Here is a 26,850-nt window from a genome sequence, read left to right as displayed (position 1 = left end):
TGATATCAAGGAGTTAAAGAAGAGAGAAGGTGTTTTGAAACTGATTGTGGTAGCAATGTTTGATGTGATTTAACTATGGAATGTTATATATGTAAGAATTCCCAATAAAATGATAATTAAATAAGACAGTAGAAAAAAAATAACAGTAGAATTTTAATTAAAATGAAATAAATATTACAATATAAAAGGTAACGGGTTTGAAATATGCATTTTTGTCAAGAACAACAACAAAACCTTGTAACATGTACTGGGCTGCCACTGACGTGAATATTAGCTTCCCGTTCGGGTACTTTAAATTCTGCAACTTTGTCAATGGGTTTGTCAAAACTGATGTTTGTATAGACTTATTCAACGGGCAGTAAAAACAGATTGGTCAGTCACTGAAGCACCGGTTTACTTTTAAAATGCAGTTATCAATTTTATTTTTTTCTCGCCCCTCCGGACCCCCAAGTTATCAATTTTAATATGGAAGCAAGTTGTTACAAGAAGTCTTAAACACAGAGAAATCTGCAGAGATTCACAGACGACCTATTTCACAATAAATTCAGAGAGAAAAAAGCTACTGGCTACGTGTGTGTTTGAAAATTTGAAATCAGGTCTGATCCCACTACTGGCTACGTACGTGTGTGCGCGTGTGTTTGAAAATTTGAAATCAGGTGTGTATGTGTGTTTTTGAAAATTTGAAATCAGGTCTGAACCCACGCCGGCCCTTGAGGCATCTGGCACAAAATTTCAGAGGTAGCCTCAGTTTCTCCACGTCCCCAAAGCTAACGACCACTCCACCCTCACGGTTTGTGAGCAACCCATCCAATGCAGTAACTGGTGTAAAACTGTCGTGTCCATTGTTATTTCGCGCTCCATATCGACTTTAAACCGAGCCCGTCTTCACCGGGCGGTGGTGAGTTGTTTCACAGGATAAAATCTCCTCCTTTGCGCCCAAGTCATCCGTCGGGAAAGCAGTCGGATTCCAGCAGGACTCAAACCACTGGCAGGAGGGGGCGTGGCGCCAGCGCCGCAGGACCAGAAGTCAGGACCGCCCCTGGCGCCTGATTAAAATAATCAGGCTTTCCAGCGTTCCACTGTATTTGTTTTATGTGGCTTGAAAAGTTAAATTAATAATAAATGTAGATGACTTGTACTAATTTTTTAGAGCCCTCCCCCTTCCCCTCGGACTCAATTCAACGGAACAAAAATTTCCGAGGGCTCGTTTTCCCTAGCCTAGTCCATTAAGCCCCCGGTGAAGTTCGACGACTAGGGTGACGACACGTTGTTTCGTCTTTCAATTTAATAAAAAAACCATGCAACTCACGCGTCACCGGAATCAAAGACGCGAAGGACCGAGTTTTGACTCAGGCATTGCGGAGGACTCCTCTTTTCCGGGGGGCGGAGCTTCATGTGGACCCGATGGACTCCAGCAAGGACGCCATTTTGGAGTCTTCCCTGAGGTGGCTCTGCTGGTTTCCGCCGCCCCTGCAGCCGCTGCCGCCGCCGCCGCCCGCGGCTTTGCGGGGCAGGATGAATGTGATAGACCACGTGCGGGACATGGCGGCCGCGGGGCTGCACTCCAACGTGCGGCTCCTCAGCAGCTTGTTACTTACCATGAGCAACAACAACCCGTGAGTTGAGGCGGGGGGCGGCCTGGCGCCGCGGGTTTGGAAGTGGGCGCGAAGGCGGCCTGGGGACGTGCGGGCCAGCGTGGCCGCGACCCCAGATGAGGCTTAGGGGTCTGCGAGGGCCTGCGCGGGTGGATTCAACGTGGAGCGCGCTGGCATGCTCTCTGGGCGAGGAATAAAAACCGAGACGACCGTGGAGACAGCTCCCTGAGTTGGGAGTGACGGGGTTCCCGGGGTCGGGGGGCGCCCATGAATGGTGCGAGCGGCTTCAGTGTGGCAGGTGCATGAGCCCCTTCCTGATCACTTTTCGGGTGCATCCCCGGGATAACACGTCGAATCGATGCCGTTCCCCAGCTTAACACCTTCCATTGCACTGCACACAACTAATTACGACCGGACCTCAAACCTCCCGCACCCCTGGGTTCCTGTAGGTCTAGGAATGGAGTACAACTCGCTGACTCTTCTTGTCACTTCCAGGTTTCCGCCTAAAGAGCCCTTGTCTGACTCCCCAAGATTGCCCCGTAGCCCCACTCTGCCGCTCATTGCCCCGTTTAATTTCTTCAGTCACTGTCACCACTTGGGGAGGTTGTGTTCTTTCTTTACTTCTTGTGACTTACCTCCCCTGCCAGACGGTAGGGACCCATGCATCCACTTAGCCTGGCCCGCAGTCAGCACTCAGAGTGACTAAGGAAGGAAATGGGTACAGTCGCAGGTGAAATGCCTTGTCCAGGTTCCCACATGTAGTAAGTTGAGGAGCCAGGATGGGGCCCTGGTCCTCTCCAAGCTGACCCACCACAATCTAAATGGCAGTGCAGTCCTATCGTCTACTTGGCGAGAGCCACTTTGGGTTGGCAGGAGCTGCTTGTAATGGTCCTGTAGGGCAGGGTAGCCTAGAACTGTCGTCTCCTCTCCCCCCCCCCCCCCCCCCGTTGGTTTCTGAGTGTGTAACTTTCTACTGGAAGGAGAAAGCTTTGCGTTTCTCCCACTGAACGTCTGCTGGTTTTGCACTGCTGATCCTTGTGGTTGAGTAGCCCAAAGTGTGTCAGAATTGACCCAGTGGCAGTGAGTTTAGTGCTTGGGGTTTCTCCTCCAGGAGTGTGCACATATGTCACTGTGTGAGACCCATCCCTTTGCCACCATCCACTTAATGCTGACAGCAAGGGGATCTGGCCTCTGTCAGCCTTCTGTGTTTATTCTGCAGCCTTCCATTTGCTTGCCCGGCAGCTTACCAGAGCATGTGATTTCCACCAACATGGATTTATGCACCAGTTAGTCAGTACTCGATTCTTGAAGATGTTACAGAAAGGCTTGGAACAATCCACCCCTCCCTTCTCGTGGCACTTAATTTAGTGAGCCTAGGCTGCGGCTTCAAGGAAAGCAGATCACGAAGTTCTGGTCTTGATCATTTATGTTTTAAAATTCCTTATTGAATATATGTTTGCAATCACACTGCTTTAAAAAAATTCAAACAATACAGAATGCATTGGTGCTGTTGTTAAAACATTTCATATAGCACATTGACACCATGGTGCATGCCCCTAATGTCTGTCCCTAGCTTCTGAACCCCACCCCACCCCACTCCATCCCCTTCCCTTCTCCCTGAGATAACAGCTGTTAGTGCTTTCTCTTGTCCATTCTGGAGAGAACCTGTGTGCGTCATGTGTTGTTAGGTGCCATCTAGTTGGTTCTTTATCTAAGCAATAGATACTCCTCATTAAGCACATAATATCTCAAAATGGGAAGCAATTTAAAATCATCTGCACTCTACCTTTTTGTTAGGTACTGACTCATAGCAACCCTTTGTATAACAGAACAAACTGCCTGGTCTTGTACCATTCTCTCTTTTTCCCACCCTACCCCTTTATAAAAAAAAAAACCTTTATTGATTTAGGTGAAGGTTTACAGGGCAAACTAGTTTTCTATGTAATCATTCAAGCACATTTTGTTTCATATCATTGATTGCAATCCCCACAATAAAACTTTGCTTATCCTACCCACTTCCTCCCCATGTTTCCTATTTCTGTTGTTTTTGCTTTCCTAACTCTTTTGAACTTTGTCTCACAGTCATTTCATGTTTGAGTGGCTCATTGTTGCAACCACTGTGTTAATTCATCTTGTTGAGGGTCTTTGCCCTTTTCACTGACCCTCTCTAGGGACTTGTGGTTTCCCTAGAGAGTGTCCAAAGTACCCGGATGAAGTCTCACCATCCTTGCTTCTAAGGAGAATTCTTGCTATACTTCTAACAGATGTGTTCTTTCTGGTAGTCCAAGGTACATTCAGCATTCTCCACCAATACCATAATTCAGTGACACTGAACCTTTCAGCCTTTGAACTTTCTTTGTAACTTGGTATCTAGTGTTTAGTCTATGTTTCTAATTTAGGCTTTGGAAAAATGAGCCGTAATTCACATGGGTTAAAACCTAACCTTTGAAGTGTTGAATTCTGTGTTTTCAGTATTTTTATATGGTTGTGCAACTGTCACCACAGAAAATGTTCATACTCTGCTCCTCGTTGGCAGTACTTCTTCCTCTTCCTTTCCCTCCACCCTTGGCAACCACTAATTTACTTTCCGTCTCTGGTACCTGTTCTTTTTTTTGCTATTTATTTAATCATTTTATTGGGGGTTCATATAACTCTTATCACAATCCATACATACATCAATTCTGTAAAGCACGTTTGTACATTTGCTACCCTCATCATTCTCAGAATATTTGCTCTCCACTTAAGCCCCTGGCATCAGCTCCTCATTTTTCCTCCTCCTTCCTCCCCTCCTCCTTCATGAACCCTTGCTAATTTATAAATTATTATTTTGTCATATCTTACATTGTCCGACGCCTCCCTTCACCTACTTTTCTGTTATCCGTCCCCCGGGGAGGAGGTTATATGCAGATCCTTATGATTGGTTCCCCCTTTCTACCCCACCCTCCCTCCATCCTCCCAGGGTTCATCTGTCTTGGATTCCCTGTGTTTCCAGCTCCTGTCTGTATCAGTGTACATCCTCTGGTCCAGCCAGATTTGTAAGGTAGAATTGGGATCATGATAGTGGGGGGGGGGGGGGAAGCATTTAGGAACTAGAGAAAAGTTGTAGTTTCATCGTTGCTACACTGCACCCTGGCTGGCTCGTGTACTGTTCCCTATTCATGAGTATACCTCCATTTGTGAAGAAACTCACTGTCTTCAGAGCTCTCTATGTGAAGCATCTGTAGCTTCTGCTAATCAATGAAAACTGAGGGCTTCTCATAATTTGGAAATGGGGGGACAGCAGGTTGGATTTAGGAATTAAAAATATGAAATTTTCATTAAGAATTAAGACTAGTGGCTTGCTAGCTTAATGTGTAGTATTCAAAGTAACGAAAATAGTTTTGAAACATTATGTCTTTAAACATGGTAATTCTTCTAGTGGTAATTTATGCTTATGTTAAAAATAATATGAAAAATGAGGACCTGATGCCAAGGGCTTAAGTGGAGAGCAAATGTTTTGAGAATGATGAGGGCAATGAATGTACAGATGTGCTTTACACAATTGGTGTGTGCATGGGTTGTGATAAGAGTTGTATGAGCTCCTAATAAAATGCTAACAAAAAATAAGAATGATAGGTTAATTTTCTATATGACAGTTTTCTTTAGCATTTGATGTTTTCAAGTTCTTTGAACCTTTTAGGTTCAACTTCTTCCTAAAACTGATTCAAAGTGGTGGTGTTTCACTTTTCTAGGTTCTCCTTTGGAAGTTATGACAATGGCTGTTTATATTACTCTTGAAATCTCATGTTAACATCTATGTTTGCACAGATATGTTTCTGACTGTTAGATTTAAAAGGTGTAGGTTATAGGAAAGAAGATCTGGTGGCACCATGAGTTAGGAATTAGGCTGCTAACCTCAAGGTTGGTGGGTCAAACCTCCTCTAAGGGAGAAACGGGAAGCTATTTGCTCCCCCTACAGATTTTCAGCTTCTGAAACCCTATAGAGGGTCAGTATTATATGCAATCAACTTTAAGGCGGTGGGTCTTCTGGGCTGGGTTTACAGTAACTAAAAGAAGTGTGTTAAAACAACAATTCAAGACATAACTTAAATATATTGACCATAGAGTGTGACTAGCACTTAAGGTAGGTGGATCTTTCTTGCAAGCTATAATTATGTAAAACTTTGTGTTAGGCTTCTGTGGACAATAAGCAGAGGTTCTGGCAACATTCGTTTCAAAGTAACTTGTGTCGGGGTGTACTTTCTTTGTGTTCCAGTGAGCTCTTCTCCCCATCTCAGAAGTACCAGCTGTTGGTGTATCACGCAGATTCGCTGTTTCATGATAAGGAGTACCGGAATGCTGTGAGCAAGTACACCATGGCTCTGCAGCAGAAGAAGGCCCTAAGTAAGACTTCCAAAGTGAGACCTTCAACTGGCAATTCTGCATCTACTCCCCAGAGCCAGGTAATGCAGCCAGAAGTGGGGATTGATTTTTGTTTGTTTGAGAAAGAGGGAGCGTGAAAGAATTGAGAAACAGTTCAAGTGGTGATAAAATGAAAAATAATTTTAAAGAGAAGCTGACCAGAGAAGCAAGAGTGAAGAACCACGTTTGGGATGTGAGGGTGCATCCCAGCAAGCTGAACGCTTGGGCTAAGAGCAGAATTCACTCTAGGAATCCGAACATGAAATCAAACATGGCCTGGGGCCGACCAGAGTCATGTGTCTTCCTTCTCTTTTATGCAAACAACTCAAAGCATAAAGTGTTCATAATTTTAATGGCAATGTTGTGGTTAGGTGCCATTGAATCAGTTCCACCCCATATTGCCCTTGTGTACAAACCACTGGCTGTTCCTCTGCCATACTCACACTTGTCCCTATGCTTGAGCCCAGTGTTGAGGGCCTTGCTCTTCTTTACCAAGCAGGATGTCCTTCTCCAAGAACTGGTTTTTCCTGACTACATGTCCAAAGTATGTAAGACAAAGCCTCACCATCTGCCTCTGAGGAGCACTCTGGTTGTTCTTCCAAGACAAACCGGTGTGTCCTTTTAGCAGTCCATGGCACTTTCATCATTCTCCAGCACCACATTTCACATGCACATTCTTCCGTCGTCTTTGTTCAGTGTCCAACTTCACTGTCCAAATACCATGGCTTGACTGAGGCACACTTTAGTCTTCAAAGTGACATCCTTGCTTTTCAATACTCTAGTCTTATGAAGCAGATTTACCTAATGCCTTGGGTCCCTTGACCGCTACTTCCATAAGCATTGATTGTGGAGCCAAGCAAGACAAAATCCTTGACAACCGAACTTTTTCTCCATTGACCATGACCTTTTGGTCCAGTTGTGAGGCTTTTGTTTTCCTTTCGTTGAGTTGTAATCCATACTGAAGACTGCAGTCCTGGATCGTCCGTGAGTGCTTCAAGTCCTCCTCACCTTCAGCAAGCAAGCTTGTGCCATCTCTATATTGCAAGTTGTTAATAAACCTTCCTCCAATACTGATGTCACACTTTTTTTCATGTAAGCCAACTTCTCTGATTATTTGCTCAGCGTACAGATTGAATAAGAATGGTGAGAGGATAACAGCCCTGTCACACCTTTCCTGATTTTATTAAAAAATTTTTTTTTTAATTTTTAAAAATCGTCTTATTGGGGGCTCATACAACTCAACACAATCCACACATCCATCCATTGTGTCAAGCGCATTTGTGCATTTGCTGCCCTCATCATTCTCAAAATGTTTGCTTTCTGCTTGAGCCCTTGGTATTTTTCCCCTACTTTTCCTGATTTTAAACCACATGGTATTCCCTTATATTCACACAACTGCCTCTTGATCCAGGCACAAGTTCTGCATGAGTACAATGAAGCGTTCTGGAATTTCCATTCTTCTTAGAGTTATCCCTAGTTTGTTGCGACGTACACATTCAAATGCCTTGGCATAGTCAATAAAACAGGTAAACAACCTTAATGGCATTACAACTTTTATTTATTTTAAAAAATCATTTTATTGGGGCTCATCCAACTCTTATTACACTTTATGCATGCATCAATTGAGTAAAGATTCGTTGCTCTCATCATTCTCAAAATTCGCCTTCCGCTTGGGTTCCTCAGCTCATTTTCCTTTTTCCCTCCCCCTCCACCCTCCCTCATGAACCCTTAATAATTTATAAATTGTTATTTTATCTTATCTGGCATTACAACTTTTAAAATGCTATTGAGTTGTTAGGGCTGTGAGTACCAGAGAATATTCTTGGAAAATAATTTGAATTCCTGACAATTTTGGTTCCTTAGGGGGAAAAAATACCATATATACTCCAGTATAAGCCGACCCGAGTAGCAGCTGAGGCACCTAATTTTACCACAAAACTACATTAAAAAACGTTGAAAGACTGGGCTTATACACGAGTATATATGGTATTAGTTACATCAGAGGGAAACATCTGAGCTGCAGGGATCCTGACCATCTAACTAAGCTGCTCAGTGAAGAATTGCGTACAGTAGGCCAGCACTTGTAATCAAAGTGTCCATTAGGAGGGTCTGGTTGTAGTCTAGCTGCTCCTGGGCATTTCATACATGTAGAATCATACAATGTGTGGCCTTTCATGCCTGACTTCTCTCAGCATCATGTTTTTAAGGTTATCCATGTTGTCATATGTGTCGACACTCCATTCTTTTATGAGTAATATTCTTCTGTATGCATGGGCCACGTTTGCTTATCCATTCTTCAGTTGATAGACATTTGGATTATTTCTACATTTTGGCTTTTGTAAGTAAGCTTGCTGGGAAGATCTGTGTACAAGTTTTTGTGTGGGTTTATGTTTTCCCTTAGCTTTAACTCATACCTACAGGTGGGATGGCTGAGTCCTGTGGGAGTTCTGTGTGAACATTTGGAAGAAATACCTAACAGTTGAAATATTTTGAAGAGATATTTTCGTTGCCTTCTAGTGTCTTCCACCTGAAATTGAAGTGAAGTACAAAATGGCCGAGTGCTATACCGTGCTAAAGCAAGATAAAGACGCCATTGCTGTCCTTGATGGGATCCCTTCAAGACAAAGAACTCCCAAGGTAAGCTATGTTATGTCTCTTTCCCTGCGTCAGGATCCAGCCAAACTTTAATTCAGGAGTCTCCTTAGCTCTCCTCCTGATACAGTGGGCTAAGCAGGTAGATGAGACCTTGAAAACTCCGCTAGTGAAAATAGCAGCTGCAGAATCCATGTGCTTGTTCTTTTTTTTGCGCTTTCTGAGAAATCATCACTTGGAAAACACTTCCAGGTTTCTTCCCTTTTAGTCTGTCTGTGTGCCCATTTGATCAGGGGAATGGTTTCATTACCCCTGCCCATTTTTCTCTTGTCCTAAATCAAGACCACATATTTTCTTAGTACTTGTTTGTGTTTTTATGAGATATGAATTCATATTTTACTTGGTGAGATATTATAAGGGAGGAAGCTGGTATCTTGTTCAGATCATATAGGTTGTGTGCATTGCAAACTCGGGCAAGTTCCCAGTCTCGGTGCTTTTTTCTTATTTATGAGATGTTCGTTTTAATATTTTCTCTGTTAACTTTTATGAAAAATACAAGTTCCAGTATGTGAGAGTACTTTATTATGTTGGTGCGTTGTGAACTGAGTAGGGGGTTTACATTTCAGGTCATCAAGTCAGCATCAACTCAGCTTCAATCATTTGCCTGTCCCCCCATGTCCCCTTCATCACTTCTTTTGGTCCTCTGTCTTCCCTTTCCCCCAAGTCAGTACCAGTCAACTTTCTAGTCCATTGCTCTATCTTCTCCCCCTTGCATCTCCACCGTCCTCCACCCCAAACCTCGAATGTCTTTTCCCTTCGGTGTGCAAGCCTTTGGCGTTTATTGTGATAGTAGTGGCTTCTTACAATGCCAGTCCTTTTGTGATTGATTAACTTCACTTAGCACAATGATCTCTAGGTCCATCCACGTTATGAGGTTTCATCATCGTGTTTTGGTGATGTGTAGTTTCTTTTGTCTTTATGTACCAGTTTGTCTCTCCACTCTCTGCTGATGGGCATTTGAGTTGTTTCCAACTTCTTGCTCTTGTGCACAGCACTGCAGTGACCAGGTTAAAGCATGGGTCTCCTCGTGCTGTGCCCCTTACTTGTTCAGGGTAGTCATAAGGAATCTCTAGTCCCAGTTGTTTGGGGTATTGCCAGATCACTTTCCATAATGGTTTTACAGTGTGAGTACTTATTGAAAGATTACTCCGGAAGCATCTTCAAGGGTGTGTGTTTGAAATCCGGTTTAGAAGAAAATGATCATCCTTGCTTTAAGGATGGAAACTTTACATCAGTATTTAATGTTCTAACAATACTTGTACGTCACTGGCCTTCCTCATTTCACTGAAAGACTATTTTGTTTAGCAGCTTGGACTAAACAGTAATAAACAATATGGACATGTCTGTTCTTTAAGCAATAAAGACCTGGTATCAGTACTGGTCATTGTCAGTACTTCTTCACCAAGTTGTTGCCGCGTTTAAAAAATAGCCAATTAAGCTTGATGGAGTATACTTATGTTGAGAAATAATTTTTTTCTTGCATTTTTAGAGCGATAGATGATTTTGTTCTATCTATGGTAGCTGCTATGAAAAACCTTTGAGGCTCCTCCCCCTCCCAGAAGAATGCACTTCTCAAGACAGCACTGAAGCTATAGCTTGAGGGGGCACGCCTGATTAGAGCACCCAGGTGAAACGAAGAGGGATGGAGAGTGAGGGGAACACATCTTGGCCCACCAAGCTCCTGGGATGATATTCCTGCTCAGAGCAGACAATGCACAGAAAGGACTGTAGGGCTGGCCCCACCATAAGACACGATGACGGGGAACAACACTGGAGACACAGTGCGGGAATTGTGCCCAATCTGACCTCACCACACTGGGGCGAAACACCAAGGACATGCAACAGAGCTGCAAGGAGAGCAAAGCAAAGAAATCCCTGGGGAATACCAAAAATAGACTTTGGAGACAGAGTGTGGTACCCCATCAGACTCAGCTGGAAAACACTCTTAAAGGGCAAAAAACAGACCTGGAACCATTTACAGGCTTTTCCTTTTTTGTCATTGGCTTTCTTTTTACTGTTGTTTTGTTGGTTTTGAGTTCCTTTGTTGTTTTGTTTGCTTTTGCCTAGTTTTTGTACTTGTTAATGTCTGTGCATGTCTGTCTAGATAAGATAGGTGGGATAAACAATTCCAAGATGAAAACAAGTGAATCAACCAGTTGCCGGGGATATGGAGAAGGTGAGGTGGGTAAAAGGAGGGGGAGGACAACCAACCCAGAGACAAGGGAACAACAATGAACTAAAATCAATGGAGAGAAGAGCGTGGGATGCCTAGTGGGGTTTAATCAATGGCAGTGTAACAGCGAGGAATTACTAAACCTGAATGAAGGCTGAACATGATGGTGAGACAAGAGGAAAGTAAAAGGAAATAGAGGAAAGAACCAGGAGGCAAAGGACATTTATAGAGGTCTAAATACAGGCATGTACATATGTAAATATATTTATACATAACTAGAGGGAGATTGATCTATGTACAACTTTTTAAAAAAATCATTTTATTGGGGCTCGTACAACCCTCATCACCATCCATCCATCCATCCATTGTGTCGAGCACATTTGTACAGTTGTTACCATCATCATTCTCAAAACACATTTGCTTTCTACTTGAGCCCTTGGTATCAGCTCCTCATTTTCACCCCTCCTTCCCCACTCCCTTATGAACCCTTGATAATTTATAAATTGTTATTATTTTGTCATATCTTACACTGTCCGATGTCTCCCTTCACCCAGTTTTATGTTGTCCATCCTATCGGGAGGAGGTTGTATGTAGGTCCTTGTAATTGGTTCCCCCTTTCTACCCTACCTTCCCTCCACTCTTCAGGTATCACCATTCTCACCACTGGTCCTGAAGGGGTCATCTTTCTTGGATTCCCTGTGTTTCCAGTTCCTGTCCGTACCAATTTACATCGTGGACTAGCTGGATTTGTAAGGTAGAATTGGGATCATGATAGTGGAGGGAGTAAGCATTTAAGAACTACAGGAAAGTTGTATGTTTCATCGTTGCTACCCTGCAACCTGACTGGCTTGTCTTCTTCCTGCTCAACCCTTCATTAAGGGGGTGTCCAGTTGCCTACAGATGGGCTTCGGGTCTCCACTCTGCACATACCCTGATTTACAATGATGCTTTTTTGTTTATTGATGCCTGATACCTGATCCCTTCAACACCTCATGATCACACAGACTGGTGTGCTTCCATTTTGTTGCCTCTGAGCTAGATGCCTCTTGTTTATCTTCAAGCCTTTAAGACCCCATATGCTATATCTTTTGATAGCCGGGCACCATCAGCTTTCTTCACCACATTTACTTACGCACCCATTTGTCTTCAGTGATCATATTAGGAAGGAGGGTACCCACTGATAAGATTTTTTTAATTCTTTGATGTCTGATACCTGGTCCCTTCTACACCTTGTGGTCACACAGGCTGGTGTGCTTCCATGTGTGGACTTTGATGCTTCTGAGCTTGATGGCGGCTTGTTTACCTGCAAGCCTTTAAGACTCCAGCCACTAAATTCTTTTGATAGCCAGGCACCATCAACTTTCTTTACCACATTTGCTTATGCACCCATTTGTCTTCAGCGATCCTGTTGGGAAGGTGAGCATCATAGAATGCCAATTTAATAGAACAAAGTGTTCTGGGCCTCCACTCAAGTACTCCCTCAACACAAGAATACTTTATTAAACTGGCATTCCATGATGCTCACCTTCCCAACGGGATCGTTGAAGACAAAGTGAGTGCATAAGCAAATGTGGTGAAGAAAACTGATGGTACTCAGCTATCAAAAGATATAGCGTCTGGGGTTTTAAAGGCTTGAAGAGAAACAAGTGGCCATCTAGCTGAGAAGCAACAAAGTCCACATGGAAGAAGCACACCAGCTTGTGTGTTCATGAGGTATCAATAGGATCAGGCACCAAAGGAAAAAAATCATCATTGTGAATGAAGGAGTGCAGAGTGGGGACCCAAAGCCCATCTGTAGGCAACTGGGCATCCCCTTACAGAAGAGTCTCAGGGAGGAGACGAGCCAGTCAGGGTGCAGTGTAGCAATGATGAAACATAACTTTCTTCTAGTTCTCTAATGCTTCCTGCCCGCACTTTCATGATCCCAATTCTACCTTACAAATCTGGCTAGGTCAGAGGATGTACACTGCTACAGATATGAGCCCTCAACACAGGGAATCCAGGATAAACCCCTCAGGGCCAGCAATGAGAACAGAGATACTAGGAGGATAAGGGGAAGGTGGCGGGGAGTAAGGGGGAATTGACCACAAGGATTAATATATAACCCCCTCCCAGGGGGACGAACAACAAAAAAGTGGGTGAAGGGTGACAGGACAATGTAAAATATGAAAATAATAATATATAACTTATCAAAGGTTAATGAGGGAGGGACGGGGAAAATTGAGCTAATACCAAGGGCTCAAGTAGAAAGAAAATGCTTTGAAAATGATAGCAACATATGTACAAATGTGCTTGACCCAATGGATGTATGTATGGATTGTGATAAGAGTTGTATGAGTCCCCAACAAAAGTATTTAAAAAAAACCCTTTGGGGGAGGTGTAGGACAGAGTAACCTGTCACATTAAAAATTTGTTGTATACTGAATTGTGTTCTGCTAACTTCTGAGAGCCTTCTCACCACAAGAAGTGTTTGTTTTTTTGCATACGTGAAATGTGACGGTTCCTGTAGTCAGTGTCTTCCTTTGGGAAGAAGCCACGATACTTCTAAGTGAAAGGATACATATCCTTGTGTCATTGGAAGTGTCCCCTGGTTTCTCCCTAAATAATTTTGGAAGATGAGTACTGCACAAAAGCTCAATATTGTGGTATCAAAGGTTTGGGTGGTTGAAGTCTTTGACCTAAGAGGACTGACCCCCTCTGCAGAGGTGGGGAAGGACAAAGTGAGTCAAAAGAACACGTAAGTAAACATCTGTGGGTGTGTGGCAAATATTGCCACCATTCCTCACATGGTAAAGGAAACCGCCGGTGTGAAAGTCCATCTGGGCACGTTTTCAGAATGTCAGAGTAAACGTTCCAGCGTACAGTTTCTCACATAGCTTTGATAGCGATCACTGCTTGTACCTATAACCTGTGCCGATGTGGCTTTATGATGCTCCCACATGAGGATCTATTTTTATATTAAATTGACTTTTCTCACTAGGCATTTCCCAGAACTCAAGTTTTTCAAAGTGACAGCCAAGTAGCTAAAGGGAATTGTGGTTCTTGTTGAGACAGATGATCAACCAGGCATAGTTTATAATAATAAGCAGTCAAGAAAGTCGTAAATTGAACCTTTTATGCTTTTCAAATATTGTGACCAAGGCTGGGTTTTCTGTTTTGTACACCCGTGGCCTTCATCATTCTCAAAACATTTGCTTTGCACTCAAGTCCTCATCCTTTTACGTCTGTACCTGGGTTTTTTAACAGTTGAAGGGACTGGGAACTGACTTGTTGTCCTTCATGCCCTTAGGCAGTGGCCTGGGAAATACTGCTGCTTCGTGTTTAAAATCTTCCATGTAGAATTCTCTTTGTACTTATCAAGAAAACCATCTCCTTTAACCTGTTGAATACAGGTGATGATATGATATTGACAATTAAAAAAATAATTTAAAAAAAAGAAAGTTAACCATCTCTTCCCTTTAGTGTCCACATTCTCTTGTCTCAAACTTTCCCTGTTGCGTTTCTAAAAAGGATTAAGGATTGTTTTAATAGAGCTCAGCAATGCTGTATGTTTGGATTATGCTAACAGTGAGGTTGTCTGCCCTCACTGGGTTTCAGTAGTATATCCAGTCTGGGGGTCCTTGTCATTTCTCCAGGTTCGTTACCTTTGGGTTGTTTTGTAGCCCTTCTTGGTGTGCGTTAAGCTTTGTGTAGTTGCGTGTGTTGCTAGACTGATTGTCAGAGAGAAGCTAGATGCTGAATTGGGGAGCTTTCATTTCATTTTTGGCAAAATTCATTTGCTCCTTCACAACTATCTTAGCTATGTTCAGAGTTTCTCACTTTCTTATGCCTTGATAGTAATTGCATTTAAAATATGTAAACTGAGTGCATCTGGGTAGTTCACTTGCTGTCTGGAGATCAAGAGAGATGAGCAGTAACTAGAATTTTTAACAATTCTGAAATGACTGCTCTTCCAGTGTCTAGAAGCAGGTCCACCTGAGAAAAGAACGACTTTTCCTGCAGCCACAGCTCCAAGGGCCAGCGTCTCCTGTCGTCTCCCTCTCCATCTTGCCATGACTTCCTACAGCTAATGCCAGTTGTCGTCATTGTGCGCCCCATCCTTTGGGGGCATGGGAGGCAGTTCCGTGTGTTTTGGAGCTGGGGGTGCTTTCTGTGTGCCTTGCATCCATGGGGGCTGTGGTGGCTGCGGCATGTCATGTCATCCGCTTGCTTCGGTGACCCTTAACTCTGTCTCTTTTCCAGAACTGCCAAGAAAACGTTACGGCCATAGAAAAGAAAGTCGTTTCTTTTTTGTTTGTTGGAGTATGAGGTGGCGGGTAGGTTTCCCAGGAGTGTAAAGTAAAAGGACAGCTGATGAAGAACTTTTTCACGGCAAGATATTTTCTTGGCAGATACTTGCTTACTTTTCTACCTTTTCTGTTTGTTTATTACAGATAAACATGATGCTAGCAAACCTCTACAAGAAGGCTGGCCAGGAGCGTCCTTCCGTCACTAGCTACAAGGAGGTGCTGCGGCAGTGCCCACTAGCACTTGATGCCATTCTTGGTAGCGTTTCTGCCACTTCGAAGGGGTGTTTTCTATCTAGGGTGGTAGTTCTCAGTCTTGCCTCTACATGAGAATCACTTTGTTTTGTAGAAATTGCCCAGGCCTCAGAGAACTGTCATTACCACATAAGCTTTCTCTGACCCAGAAGTCATGAATCTTGCTGTGTGCACCTTGCTGAGGAGACGGGAGGGGCTGCCCATGGGGTCTGGGCAAAGTGCTGCTGTTGCTTATTGTGGAGAGAGGATTCAGTCCTCATGTTCTCTCTCCCGTTTTCCCTTGGGCAGGTTTGCTGTCCCTCTCTGTAAAAGGGGCAGAAGTGGCCTCGATGACAATGAATGTGATCCAGACTGTGCCCAACTTGGACTGGCTCTCTGTGTGGATCAAAGCTTATGCTTTTGTGCACACTGGTGACAACTCGAGAGCAATCAATACCATCTGGTGAGAGCCACACGTTAATTTAATGTTCTTGAGGCCCTTCCTTGTCTGGAGGCCTGGTGCATCTGAATTCCCCATTAGAAAACCAAAGGCACTGATCTTTGGAGTTGCAGCCAGCTGTGTGGGCTTCGTTAGCCTTTGTTTGCTCCCATGTTAGAGCGGCCTGCTCAGCTCTGTGCTTACAAAGGGGTAGTCATCCTGGCAAAGCAAGCCTCCTGGCAGGTCATGTCATGCTTAAGCCTGGATGAGAAGTATTGGAGGTCCCAGAAGCATATTTGATGGGAGTACCCTATGGGAGTTTGTCCTCTTAGGACCAGGATTCTAGTCAGGTAACGGCCAGGGACCAGAGACTTGCCATGTTCTCCAGTCATCTGGCTCAGTCATAAGTAGCCATCACTTGCGAGAGAAGTTAACATTTAATGTTATTTGTATGCCTTTTCTTCTGGGAAACTGAAACCAGAAAGATTTTTTTTGTAGGTAATGAAAGCTCACTCATAAAATCTGTATTTTTGCTTCCCTTGCCTGTATAAGTTTAGTTTTAGTTTAAGGGGGAATATATAAGTGCACAGTAGTGGGTTTTAAAGTTTTTTAGTACAACACATTATACCAACTCAAAAGAGAGTAGTTGTTATATGCCCATCACCCGAATTCAACAATGAGGATGTAAAAGAGATTTCAAGGTTGAATGTTTTAATGTCTTCAAGTTCCCTGGAGAAAAAATCCTTATTACGAGATAATGTGGACCTGCTGGGGAGCTTAGCAGACCTGTATTTCCGAGCTGGAGACAGTAAGAACTCTGTCCTCAAATTCGAGCAAGCACAGATGCTGGACCCTTATCTGATCAAGGGTGAGTATGGTTCTTGGGCAAATCAGAGGAGACAGGAGGAAAGGGCAGCAGAAATTCCTGAGACCACTTTTCCATAGAAATAGTTTGTAGGACTTAGTACAGAATCTTGTTCCATGTCTTCAGGTGCCAATGGATACATGTAATACGTAAGCCCATTTTGAGTGGTTATTTTGGCTTGAATTCAAGTATCGTCTCCTCACAGATCATTATTTAGCTTTTTGCCTTTTCGGGGAGTCATAGCCCCTTATGATTTACGATGTGCTTGACTGAGAATTTGGACATCCCCAGAATTAGAATAACTTGTTTGTTAGGGATTTTTGTCTTGGTGGATCATTAGTATAATTAAAAAGGATAAGATTAATCGCATACTCAGAAAATAACACAATTTATTAAAGGAAGTAATTAGTAGTCAACAACCCCCAAATCATCCCTCTGAAAGAAGAATGTGGCTGCAGGCCCAGGGCAGGCACCTCCGCAGGAGGCTGTCAGGTGACGGGCAGTGAGGAGAAGACGTGCCAGGAACAGTGGGAGCGAGTGTGGATAGACAGGCTGAGTCTGTTTGTAAAGAACCAAAAAAGGTCATCGGAGAAATATGGCTTCGTGACAATAAGCTGTCTGGTAGGCTGGTAAACCAAGAGCTTGACAGAGCCAGGAAGGGACCGTCCCAGCATGGAGGTTGGGCAACAGGCTCTCGACATGACTTTGTATTTGAGGGTCTCCTGGCTGGCCAGGGCTTATTCCTCTCCTCCAAACTGCCGCAGCCATGATGAAAAGGGCGTTCTAGAAGCAATAGGAAGCATCGTGTCAGAAGTCCAGGAGCCAGCAGGGAGTGTTGCTGTAATATTGGCTTAAGAAGGGAATCCTCTTGGGAACGTAAAGGAACAGCAAAAAGGGGACGAAGAGGATGGTAGTAAGAGATGAGTGACCACTGAGCAGGGGAGCTTAGTATATAATGCTTTGAAACCCAGAATGAGATTGAGGGGGGCATGATCTCCAATGAATGAGAGTCCAGAGAGAACTCTGCTTCCTCTGGAAGAGGCCCGCGATTTTGGAGGCTTAACTGGCATTTTAACATGTTAAGTGTTTTACTCTGCCTGGAGCTCCAAAAAGAGAACTCATTTGAAGCCTTTTTCTCCCGTCTGTGGTAACGAGTTAAGATTATGTGTATTGTGCCACAGAGCATAGGGACAAATCCTTCTGAAGATACAGGCTATCCAATTGTGAGGTGTTGGGCCTTTTGCTTCTTTCTATTTTTAAATGAGCTTGGCCTTTGTGGCAGTGCTTTTATGAGAAATTAAAAGTACGGTCTGAGGAAGCCATCACAGAAAATTTGCAGACCGTTGAGAGTTAGGCCAGGTGTGGGGCTTAGAGTTACAGAAAGAGTCCCAGGGGCTGTTCTGATTGCTGCTGCTTTAAGAGGGACCCTGCTGCTTTGCTCACAGAGGCTTCCCTTTCTCCATCTGTCTTTCCTAGGAATGGATGTTTACGGCTACCTCCTGGCTCGAGAAGGGCGGCTGGAGGATGTGGAGAACCTTGGCTGTCGACTTTTTAATATTTCAGATCAGCATGCAGAGCCCTGGGTGGTCTCTGGGTATGTTCCACCACTCAACTTTTCTCCTTAATGTTCTGTAGCACCTCTAGGAGATGTGGGTCCTCTTGAATGGAATATAAGTTAGACAGAAGTGTGAGAGGCAATCAGACCTGGATTCAAATCATGCTCGCCTGTGGGTTTAGACACATTAGCTCTCCGAGTCTCCGTTGTTAGTTGAGAAGTGGAGAGAAGAGTACCTGCTTCGTGGCAGTAACATGGCCTAAGAGAGAAAACAGTGCCTTATCTAATAATGAGAGTGGGTCAAAAAGTACTGGTCTTAGGGATCGCTTTCATAAGTGCATAGGCTTATTCCAAATAGAAAATATCTAACCAGTCTGCAATCAACGTTGGGCTGCGGACAGCGTCTCTTGATAAACTGGCCTTAGTCCTGTGAGGGTTCCTTCCAGAAGGATGCCATTTTTTGCCATGGACAAAGCAATTTTAAGGTCAGTTTTTAATAAAACTCAAGTGGATATTTTCTCAAGTTATTGAAGCTTTGCAACAAGTTCACGGGAATGCTGCTGTACACGACACTCAATTTTTAGATGGATCAAGCATTTTCAGAACAATTGAATAGTCTTCAAAGATGTATATCAACTTTGTAATGAAGAAACGGGGACATTCATAAAGTACCGAAAGAAGACCTTGGAATTGCCGTTAATAGGGTGATTAGTAAAGTTGAGATCTCCCATCATTTGACATTTTTTATTTTCAGGGATCATCTTGGCCTCAGTAAGCTTTTGACTTGATGGGTGCCAAGCGTGCTAATATTTCCATTAGTCTTTCAAGCAAGGTGAACCTAATGAAGACAGTTTTATTAGATGATTTGTAACTGAGGATGCCTGGTGGATTTACGAATACAGTCCAGAAAGCAAGGTCCATTCAAAACAGTAATTTCCAAGGAGATAATTTGCTGGACCAGTTACGTAAATTCTGGGAGAGAAGTCAGCTCAGAGCCATGGCAACTGTTGTTTGTGGGGAGGATTCCTGATTGCTTGTCTGGAAAGGATACAGAACAGCCATGGGCTTTTTAAGACCAAGTTTCAAGAAAGCGGAAAACTGCATTGGTGAGAAAAGCCAGGACCGTTATACCCAAGATGTTTTTCTTCTTCTTCCATCACAACAGTGTCTTGATTCTCAAGTTACAGCTGTAAATGACTTGTAATTAAGAGTATGTTTAACCTTTTCTTTGGCTTTGCATTGAAGTTTCTCTAGCGTTTCTCTGAGCCAACGTTGAGCCTCTTTTTGCTTCTCTCTCCTCCAGGTGTCACAGCTTCTATAGCAAACGCTACTCCCGGGCCCTCTACTTAGGGGCCAAGGCCATTCAGCTGAATAGTAATAGTGTCCAAGCTTTGCTGCTCAAGGGAGCGGCGCTTAGGAACATGGGAAGAGTCCAAGAAGCAATAATCCACTTCCGGGAGGCCATACGGCTTGCACCTTGTCGCTTAGATTGTTATGAAGGTGAGATAGAAAACACAGATGCATAGCGGGAAGCTGCAGGGGCTGCCAGACATCAGATTCGAATTTCCATTGGGCCAGTAGTTGCCAAGTGCTATTGCCCAGGAGAATCATCAGGGGGACTTGAAAAATCCTGGTGGCAGGCAGCTCACAGCATGGCCAGGAATTAATAACGGTTAAGTCTAGGTGTTGGGGCTTGGGAGGGGGGTGTCAATATTTTGTAAGGACTAGAATCTGGTAATGCTGACATACAGACAAATTTGGGAAGCATTGCCTCGTGCAGTTAAAATTATTGAGAAATTTTTTTCCTATAGATAACAAACTCCCATCTTTAAAAAAAAAAAAGTTTTGTGGAAAATAGGTCCCTGTCCCAAGAAAAATTAGCCCCCGCTAACTCAGTGGTGCAGGGCGCTGTGCTGGATGACCTGGGTAAGTCTTTGTAAGGACATATATATGTGCCGTTTTACACAAACATATACACATACATATAGGAGTGGTGGTGTGGGAACCACTCTGTTTGTCGTGACCTCCCCAGTAGGCATGGTCACGGTCGTCACCCTTTGTTTCCCCTGTAATGTTTTAAGTTCATGTGAACCAACCCTGGAGCTTCAAAGGAGCTCTGCCAGCTTCAGCAATATTGGTGACTCAGTCACAGACATTAAAATAGAGCTTACAGGATGCAGCTCCTCCGAAGCATATTTTCATAAGGATTTAAAAATAAACCCAGGAGCCCAGGAATGACTTACTCTCAACAGCAAGATGAGTGCAATTTTGAAGGGACAGAATGTCAGCATTGGGGTAAGGATCAAAAGCTATGCCGCTGTGAGTTTATTTGAGACAGAATGTTGTCTTTGTTCTAAACTCCCAGCAAACCAAACTTTGGGTTTTAGATTTTTGATCCTGAAACTAAACCTTCCTGGCTTCTTGTTCTGTAGCATGCCCAGTTTGCCAGGACCCAGGAATACAGTCAAAAGAAAGCTACCACTTCTCCCCCACAGTCCTTGGGCACAAAGGTGGTTGGAAGTCTTGGGGTTCAACAGGGGACAGTTTCCTATGACCCAGTAAGGTTTTGTGGGTCCCCTTCTTTTTGGGGCCTGGGGCCTGGGTGACTTGAGTTAGTAGTTCCATCTTCTAGTGCATCCTGCAGCCTCCAGCCCAGAGTCCATCCTTCCCAGTGGAGGCTCAGGGTTAGTCAGGAGCATTCTCTCTGTTTGCTTCTGAAATTTGGGGAGTGGCAGTTAGCAGGGAAGTCCAACTACACAATAAGCAAACAGCCGTAGGACCTGAGAAGAGTGCTGTCCCATTGAAGGAATTGTTGCTAATGGTGAGAAATAGGCTTGTGTGTAAATTGTTGAATGGAAAGCTGGGGGGCGGGGGAAGCAGACCAGCATATGGCTCTCAGGAGTCAGCTCCTCTCTGGTGAGTAAGTAGCGCTGGCTGTGGTGCCTGTGTGGGGGTGTTACAAAGCTGCTGGGTTGGAGGCGTCTGCAGGAAAGATCTGGCGGGCTGTGTGGGTTTGGGGCTTAAGCTCTTTGCATGGTTTGATGAGCGTTCTGTGCCAGGAAATTTCTCCGTCTTCCCCAGTTGGGCACGATAGCTGAGAACTTACTCTGCTTGAACCAACCCTCTAAAACATGCTGCAGGCATGGAGAGGTGCTGTAGCTACAGCTTTCCACCGAGTTGAAGGGTCAGAGACATAAGTATATGTTCTGTATTTCAAATGAAAAAACTTTCTCAGGTGGCTTGCCAGTAGGCCCTCTTAGTTTGTAGAGCCACCTGACTGTTCAATTTGAGGTTGTAGGCGCTGTCCCCCATCACCTGAGACAGGTGATGAATGTAGCTGGACAGTGACCATGTGTCAGTGGTCATGAGCAGAGGCGCATGGCTGGGGTTGTGTTCAGCCTGCCTTGTGCTGCTCTTTCCTTTTTTTAAAGACCACTTATGAACAGTAGAAAATTTAGATAAAGGTTTTTACTCCAAAGCAAACAATTCTTTGAGGGCTATCAAGGATGGGAGGGAAATGGATAGAAGAGGAAGCAATAAGCTAGGGTAGGGATCAGCAAATTTTTTTAGATGGAAGAGCCAATCCTGCCCCTTACAACAATTTAAAAATTGAGAGTCATAAAAATATTTTATATACAAATGAAATCACCGTTATATGAATAATATCCTTTAAACTTTTTATTTGACCAGGGCCACATATGTGTATGTACCAAAAGAACCACATATGGCTTGAGAGCCACAGTGTGCCGACCGTGAGCTAGAGGGTAGGCATGTGTTGACATGGGTGAAGAGGAAGACAGCATCCTACAATGAGAAGAGTAAAACCAAAAAAGGGAGGGTCACCACAGGGTAAACTTTTGAATGTTTGGTAAGCTGTTGAATATTATTTTAAATGTCAACTCCCATTTATTCCACAATAAAAAAAATCTTAAGGGGAAAATCCCAAACACCTAACTCAAAGCTCTCAACCCTGTGCTCAACAGAAGGGGACACTGCCTGGTCCTGTACCATCCTCACAGCTGACCCTGTGCTGAGCCCATTGTTGTAGCCACTGTGTCCGTCCATTTGGAGGGCCTTCCTCTTTGCTGCCCCTCTGCGTTACCGAGCGTGATGTCTTTCTCCAGGGACTGGTCTCTCCTGACAATATGTTCAAAGTATGTCAAACAAAGTCTTGCCATCCTTTCCTCTAAGGAATCTTCTGGCCATATTTCTCCCAAGACATCAGTTTGTGCTTGTAGCAGTCCATAATACTTGCACTATTCTTCTCCAGCACTTAATTTCAATGTGTTGATTCTTCTTTGGGCTTTTTTTATTCAATGTCCAGCTTCCATATGCACATAAGGCAATTGAAAACACCATGGTTTGGGACAGGCCCACCTTATCCTTTTCAGTACTCACTATCTTACCTGAAGGCAGGTGAATGTTTGGATCACAGAGCCCGTCTGAGCTTTCCAACTTCCGAGTGCATGGATGTGCAAGATGACTGCCCTTGGGACCTAGCTATCTAGACTGGATTCATTGTCTAGGCCAAGGCTGGGACCCGGGAGGGGGGCAGATTTGAGTGTCGACCCAGGAAGCTTCCCCAGGCATGCTGCCCTTTTCTGAGGCCTGTGTGCTTCCTTCTCCAGCTTGAGGTGCCTTGTGCACTACAAGCTTTTCCGACATCTGTCTGCCCATCCGTCAGGTGCTCTAGGGAAGAGAGCTTCTTAGCTATTCCGTCAACATACCCTCGCGTCTGATCTCAGCATCTCTGTTCCTTTGTGCTGCCTCTGAAAACATGGAGGTTTGCCATTGGAAAGGCTCTCAGCGAGCAGGTATGACTTGGAATGGTAATGTGCTTGAACTTCTCTCTGCATTTTATTTCTCCAGGACTCATCGAATGCTACTTAGCCTCCAACAGTATCCGGGAAGCAATGGTGATGGCGAACAACGTTTACAAAACTCTGGGAGCGAATGCACAGACCCTCACCCTGTTAGCCACTGTTTGTCTTGAAGACCCGGTCACACAAGAGAAAGCCAAAACGTTGTTAGATAAAGCCCTGACCCAGAGGCCAGATTACATTAAAGCGGTGGTGAAAAAAGCAGAGCTACTTAGTAAGTGTTGCTTATTTTTTTTTCAGCTCCTTGCTGTTCGTGTTTAAAGAACCCGACCTCACTTGGATTCCCCTGTCCAGGCTGACCAGACAGGCACTGGCCGCCTGCCACCTTCGGGAGTGGTAGGAGTGTAGTATTTCAGGGTGCTGACTTGGAGCTGCTTGGCTAGGTGGGGGAGGACTTATAACTTTGGGGCACTAGTTCAAACCAATTCTCTAATTGGTCGGTACCTGTTCAGTTCACAATTAAATCTGATTTTAATTGTTCTGAACTAGCCAGGACTAGTTTGGCAAATCCAGTGTATTTGGAAATAATGGGGCAAGAGTTTAGGAGGCCATATCAAAACTTGTGGGAAAGTGGAATTGAAAGATAAAGGCATTTCTCCATGAACTTTTTGAAGTTCCCCCATGCACTTAGGAGAAGTGGACCTGAACTCTCAGGTTTGTGGATGGGCAGACTGCTCTTCCCTCCTGCAGCACCGTCACTCAGGACACTCGCGCCTCGGGGTCTGATGGGGACTGCTGACTGAAATGTTGAGGTAGCACGGTGAGTTTTTGTCTTTGCAGGCAGAGAGCAGAAATACGAAGATGGAATTGCCCTGCTGAGGAACGCACTAGCCAACCAGAGTGACTGCGTCTTACATCGGATCCTAGGAGATTTCCTTGTAGCTGTCAATGAGTATCAGGAAGCAATGGACCAATATAGTATAGCACTAAGGTAGGCACGTAGCTTCTGGGGGGAAGGTTGACGAGGAGGGGCAGAGTAAGAAATGACACTGCCTGGAGTCCCAGAAACACATCCCTGCGGAGTGGGTAGCAGAATGTTAATAGTAACGGCAGAAGAGGTCTTAGGGAATTCCAGGCTGTCCAAGTCTCTCAGCAACATCGAGAAGCAGTTTCACTCACTGAACTTACAGCATCTCTCACATCCATTTCCCTTTGTAGGTAGATCATCTTCCTGACCTCCCCTCCAACACATCTTTTTATAGGGTAATAAGTAGTATATATTTTATATTCGGCTTTTAAAAATCCCAGTGTTAAGTACTTCCCATGTTTCTACCTACTGCTTTCTTTGAGAACTTGAGCACTGATGTGTGACTACCTTCAGCACCTGTTTACTGTTCTAACATATTTTCTTCTCTATATCTTATCTGCCTATGAGCAATGGTTATTTCATGTAAAACTCCAAGCACTGTGCCTGGTATTTAGTAAATATTTAAATAAATAGTGGTATTATTACTACTTAATATAGAAGTGGTTTTTTTGGGAAGTGGTTATGTGTGCGTGTGTAAGTTACGGTAAAGGCCTGTGGGTAATTGAGTTTTGGTCACCTTCATTTACTTTCTCAGCAGACAGTTGAGTACCCATCATGGGCTTGCTCTTTAGAAGCCTTGGGGGTGCTGGGAGCTCGGGGTGGGGGTGGGTTGTCCAGCTGTGCAGTGTGATTAAGTAGGATTCCATCATGGGTTTTGTCTGTTTCCTGGAAGAAGGTAGGTGAGAAAAAACACCAGACTTACATGAGAGATGGGATTGTCTAGGTTGAAATCTGTTGCCATGGGAGATGGTCATGAAAGCAGGGTTGTTTCGAGACAAGTACATAAACACTGGGCAGCTCTGGAGGTTTTTTATTTTTTGCGGGGGTGGGGGGGTGCTAAGCGTAAATGCCTAGGGGTAGGGCTAGCTTTGGGCCCTGGGGGGGGGCGAGGTCTAACCTAGGCGCTAACAGGTGACTTCCATTATATAACACTCTTTTTAGTTGACTTCTGGAGGTACTGTTAAAGGTTTAACCATATTGTAAGTGTGGAGCAATTTCACTCACTGAAGAGAGCACTCTTGTAATCTCTTAGCTTAACCCAATGTTTTGGGAATTTAAATCTGAATTTTCCTGTTACTGTTTGTTTTCTGGGAGCTTTCTTCTAGCAGAATGCTAGGGTGAGGGGTGATAACAGTTCAGAGAGCTTATGGAGAAAAATTCAAGTTGAGAATGATAAACATTAGGCTAAGACCCTTGTCTCTCTTCTTGTGGCGGAGCCCCCAGTACGGTCCTTGGAGCCTGGAGTTGCATGGTGAGGCCAGGCGTTAGCAGCTGCTCTGGGACTATGTGGTCATTCCCCTGCCGTGCCACGCAAGGGACGAGTCGGCCTGCAAGGAGCCAGACAGAGATTCAGGCCTCTCCTTTGTTTTGTTGTCCCCTAGTTTGGACCCCAATGACCAGAAGTCTCTAGAGGGGATGCAGAAGATGGAGAAGGAGGAGAGTCCCACAGATGCCACTCAAGAGGAGGATGTGGACGACATGGAAGGCAGTGGGGAAGAAGGGGACCTGGAGGGCAGCGACAGTGAAGCGGCCCAGTGGGCTGACCAGGAGCAGTGGTTTGGCATGCAGTGAGGCAGGCGGACGTCTGTGCTGGGACTGACGGAGCCATTCCTGGAGGACAGGCCTGTGGGCGGCAGTGAGATTCTGCCCCCTCACTCCATTTTCCAGTGGTGACTTCATTTAAGAACTGACTGATCTGCCTTTTGTCCCTCCCCCCTCCCCTGCTGCAGCCAAGAAAGACTTTACGAGCCTTCTGTGAGGCCCACACTCATGCAGGAGCTTCTGGGGGTGGGGTGTGGGTACTTTAAATAATATTTCTGAAAACGAAGACTTAAAAAATAGATGACATTTTTTTGTCTGTGATGCTGTGAATGAATTTAAAGGAGTGACCCTTCCCAGAGAGGATGTCCACCCTGCAGTCAGATGGTCGCATGGGCCAACCCGCAGAAAGGGTCTCCTGTTCTCAGAAGCATTCATCCGGAGCTGTCCAGACTTCCCGGCACATTACTTTCTTCTGCAGCATTAGTAATTCCTTAAGCTGTCATTTGCTGTTTTGCGGAACAATTGGCCTGGACAGATCTGAGAAGAAACAGTTGCACAGAGGCCTGCCTGGAGTAATAAACTAATAAAGCTGTTTTCTGTACAGTAATGCTGTTGATCAGAATGGAAGCCCTTCCTTTCTCTGGTCATTTATTCAGAACACACTCGCCTCCTGTTCTTTTATCCCTGAGCATTAGGAGCAGGGAGAGTTGGAATCTTAAATAACATGGAGCTGGGCCAGCCACTAAAATTGTTGGAGTTTGCCTGATTTTCAGTCTTCTCTACAGGGTTCACTCTCCCCCTTTTTTCTTAAAATGTCAGTACTTTTGCATATATAATAAGCTAATTATCTGTAGGTGAAGGTCATGGAAGGAGGAGGGTATGTGACCGCTAACATCAAATTTTCATTTAATCAGTCAAAATATACTTACAACTAAATTTGACATAAGTGGCTATCCAGAAGTACACATGTGCACTAAAGACAGCTGATAACTGTTGAGTTTAAACAGGCAACAAGTTATTGTTAAAATTCCTAAGAACAAGAGCCTATCTGTAGTCACCTGGTCTCTAAACAGGGCCAGCCAGGCTTCTCCAGCTCCTGAGACAAAGGCCTTCCGGCTGCCTACCACACATTGAAGGGGGCACTGGGTCAGAGCTGGTCCCTGAGCATTGCCTTCTCTGGCCCCTTCCCCTTTCCTTGACC

General features: G+C 44.4%; 1 protein-coding gene across 1 annotated transcript; it reads left to right on the top strand.

The window, feature by feature from the left end:
• The first annotated feature begins 1,398 nt into the window (after positions 1 to 1,398).
• ANAPC7 (anaphase promoting complex subunit 7) lies at positions 1,399 to 26,263 on the top strand. Its single transcript, XM_075533573.1, has 11 exons — positions 1,399 to 1,616; positions 5,851 to 6,037; positions 8,514 to 8,633; positions 15,255 to 15,366; positions 15,651 to 15,804; positions 16,506 to 16,648; positions 18,122 to 18,239; positions 19,504 to 19,700; positions 23,070 to 23,294; positions 23,861 to 24,011; positions 25,490 to 26,263. Exons 1-11 carry the CDS (start codon positions 1,405 to 1,407, stop codon positions 25,677 to 25,679), a joined length of 1,809 nt encoding a protein of 602 aa, XP_075389688.1. The 5' UTR covers positions 1,399 to 1,404; the 3' UTR covers positions 25,680 to 26,263.
• Positions 26,264 to 26,850: the final 587 nt, after the last annotated feature.

This window comes from Tenrec ecaudatus, chromosome 16 (assembly GCF_050624435.1).
Source record: "Tenrec ecaudatus isolate mTenEca1 chromosome 16, mTenEca1.hap1, whole genome shotgun sequence".
Classification (NCBI taxonomy): Eukaryota; Metazoa; Chordata; class Mammalia; order Afrosoricida; family Tenrecidae; genus Tenrec; species Tenrec ecaudatus.
The sequence above is the reverse complement of the archived record's forward strand: the minus strand, read 5'-3'. Positions and strand labels throughout refer to the sequence as shown.

Coding starts and splice junctions, on each gene's coding strand:
- ANAPC7 (XM_075533573.1), top strand. CDS start 1,405: ATGGACTCCAGCAAGGACGCCATTTTGGAGTCTTCCCTGAGGTGGCTC. Junction 15,805..16,505: donor AGAGCAATCAATACCATCTG/GTGAGAGCCACA, acceptor AATGTCTTCAAG/TTCCCTGGAGAAAAAATCCT. Junction 24,012..25,489: donor CAATATAGTATAGCACTAAG/GTAGGCACGTAG, acceptor GTTGTCCCCTAG/TTTGGACCCCAATGACCAGA.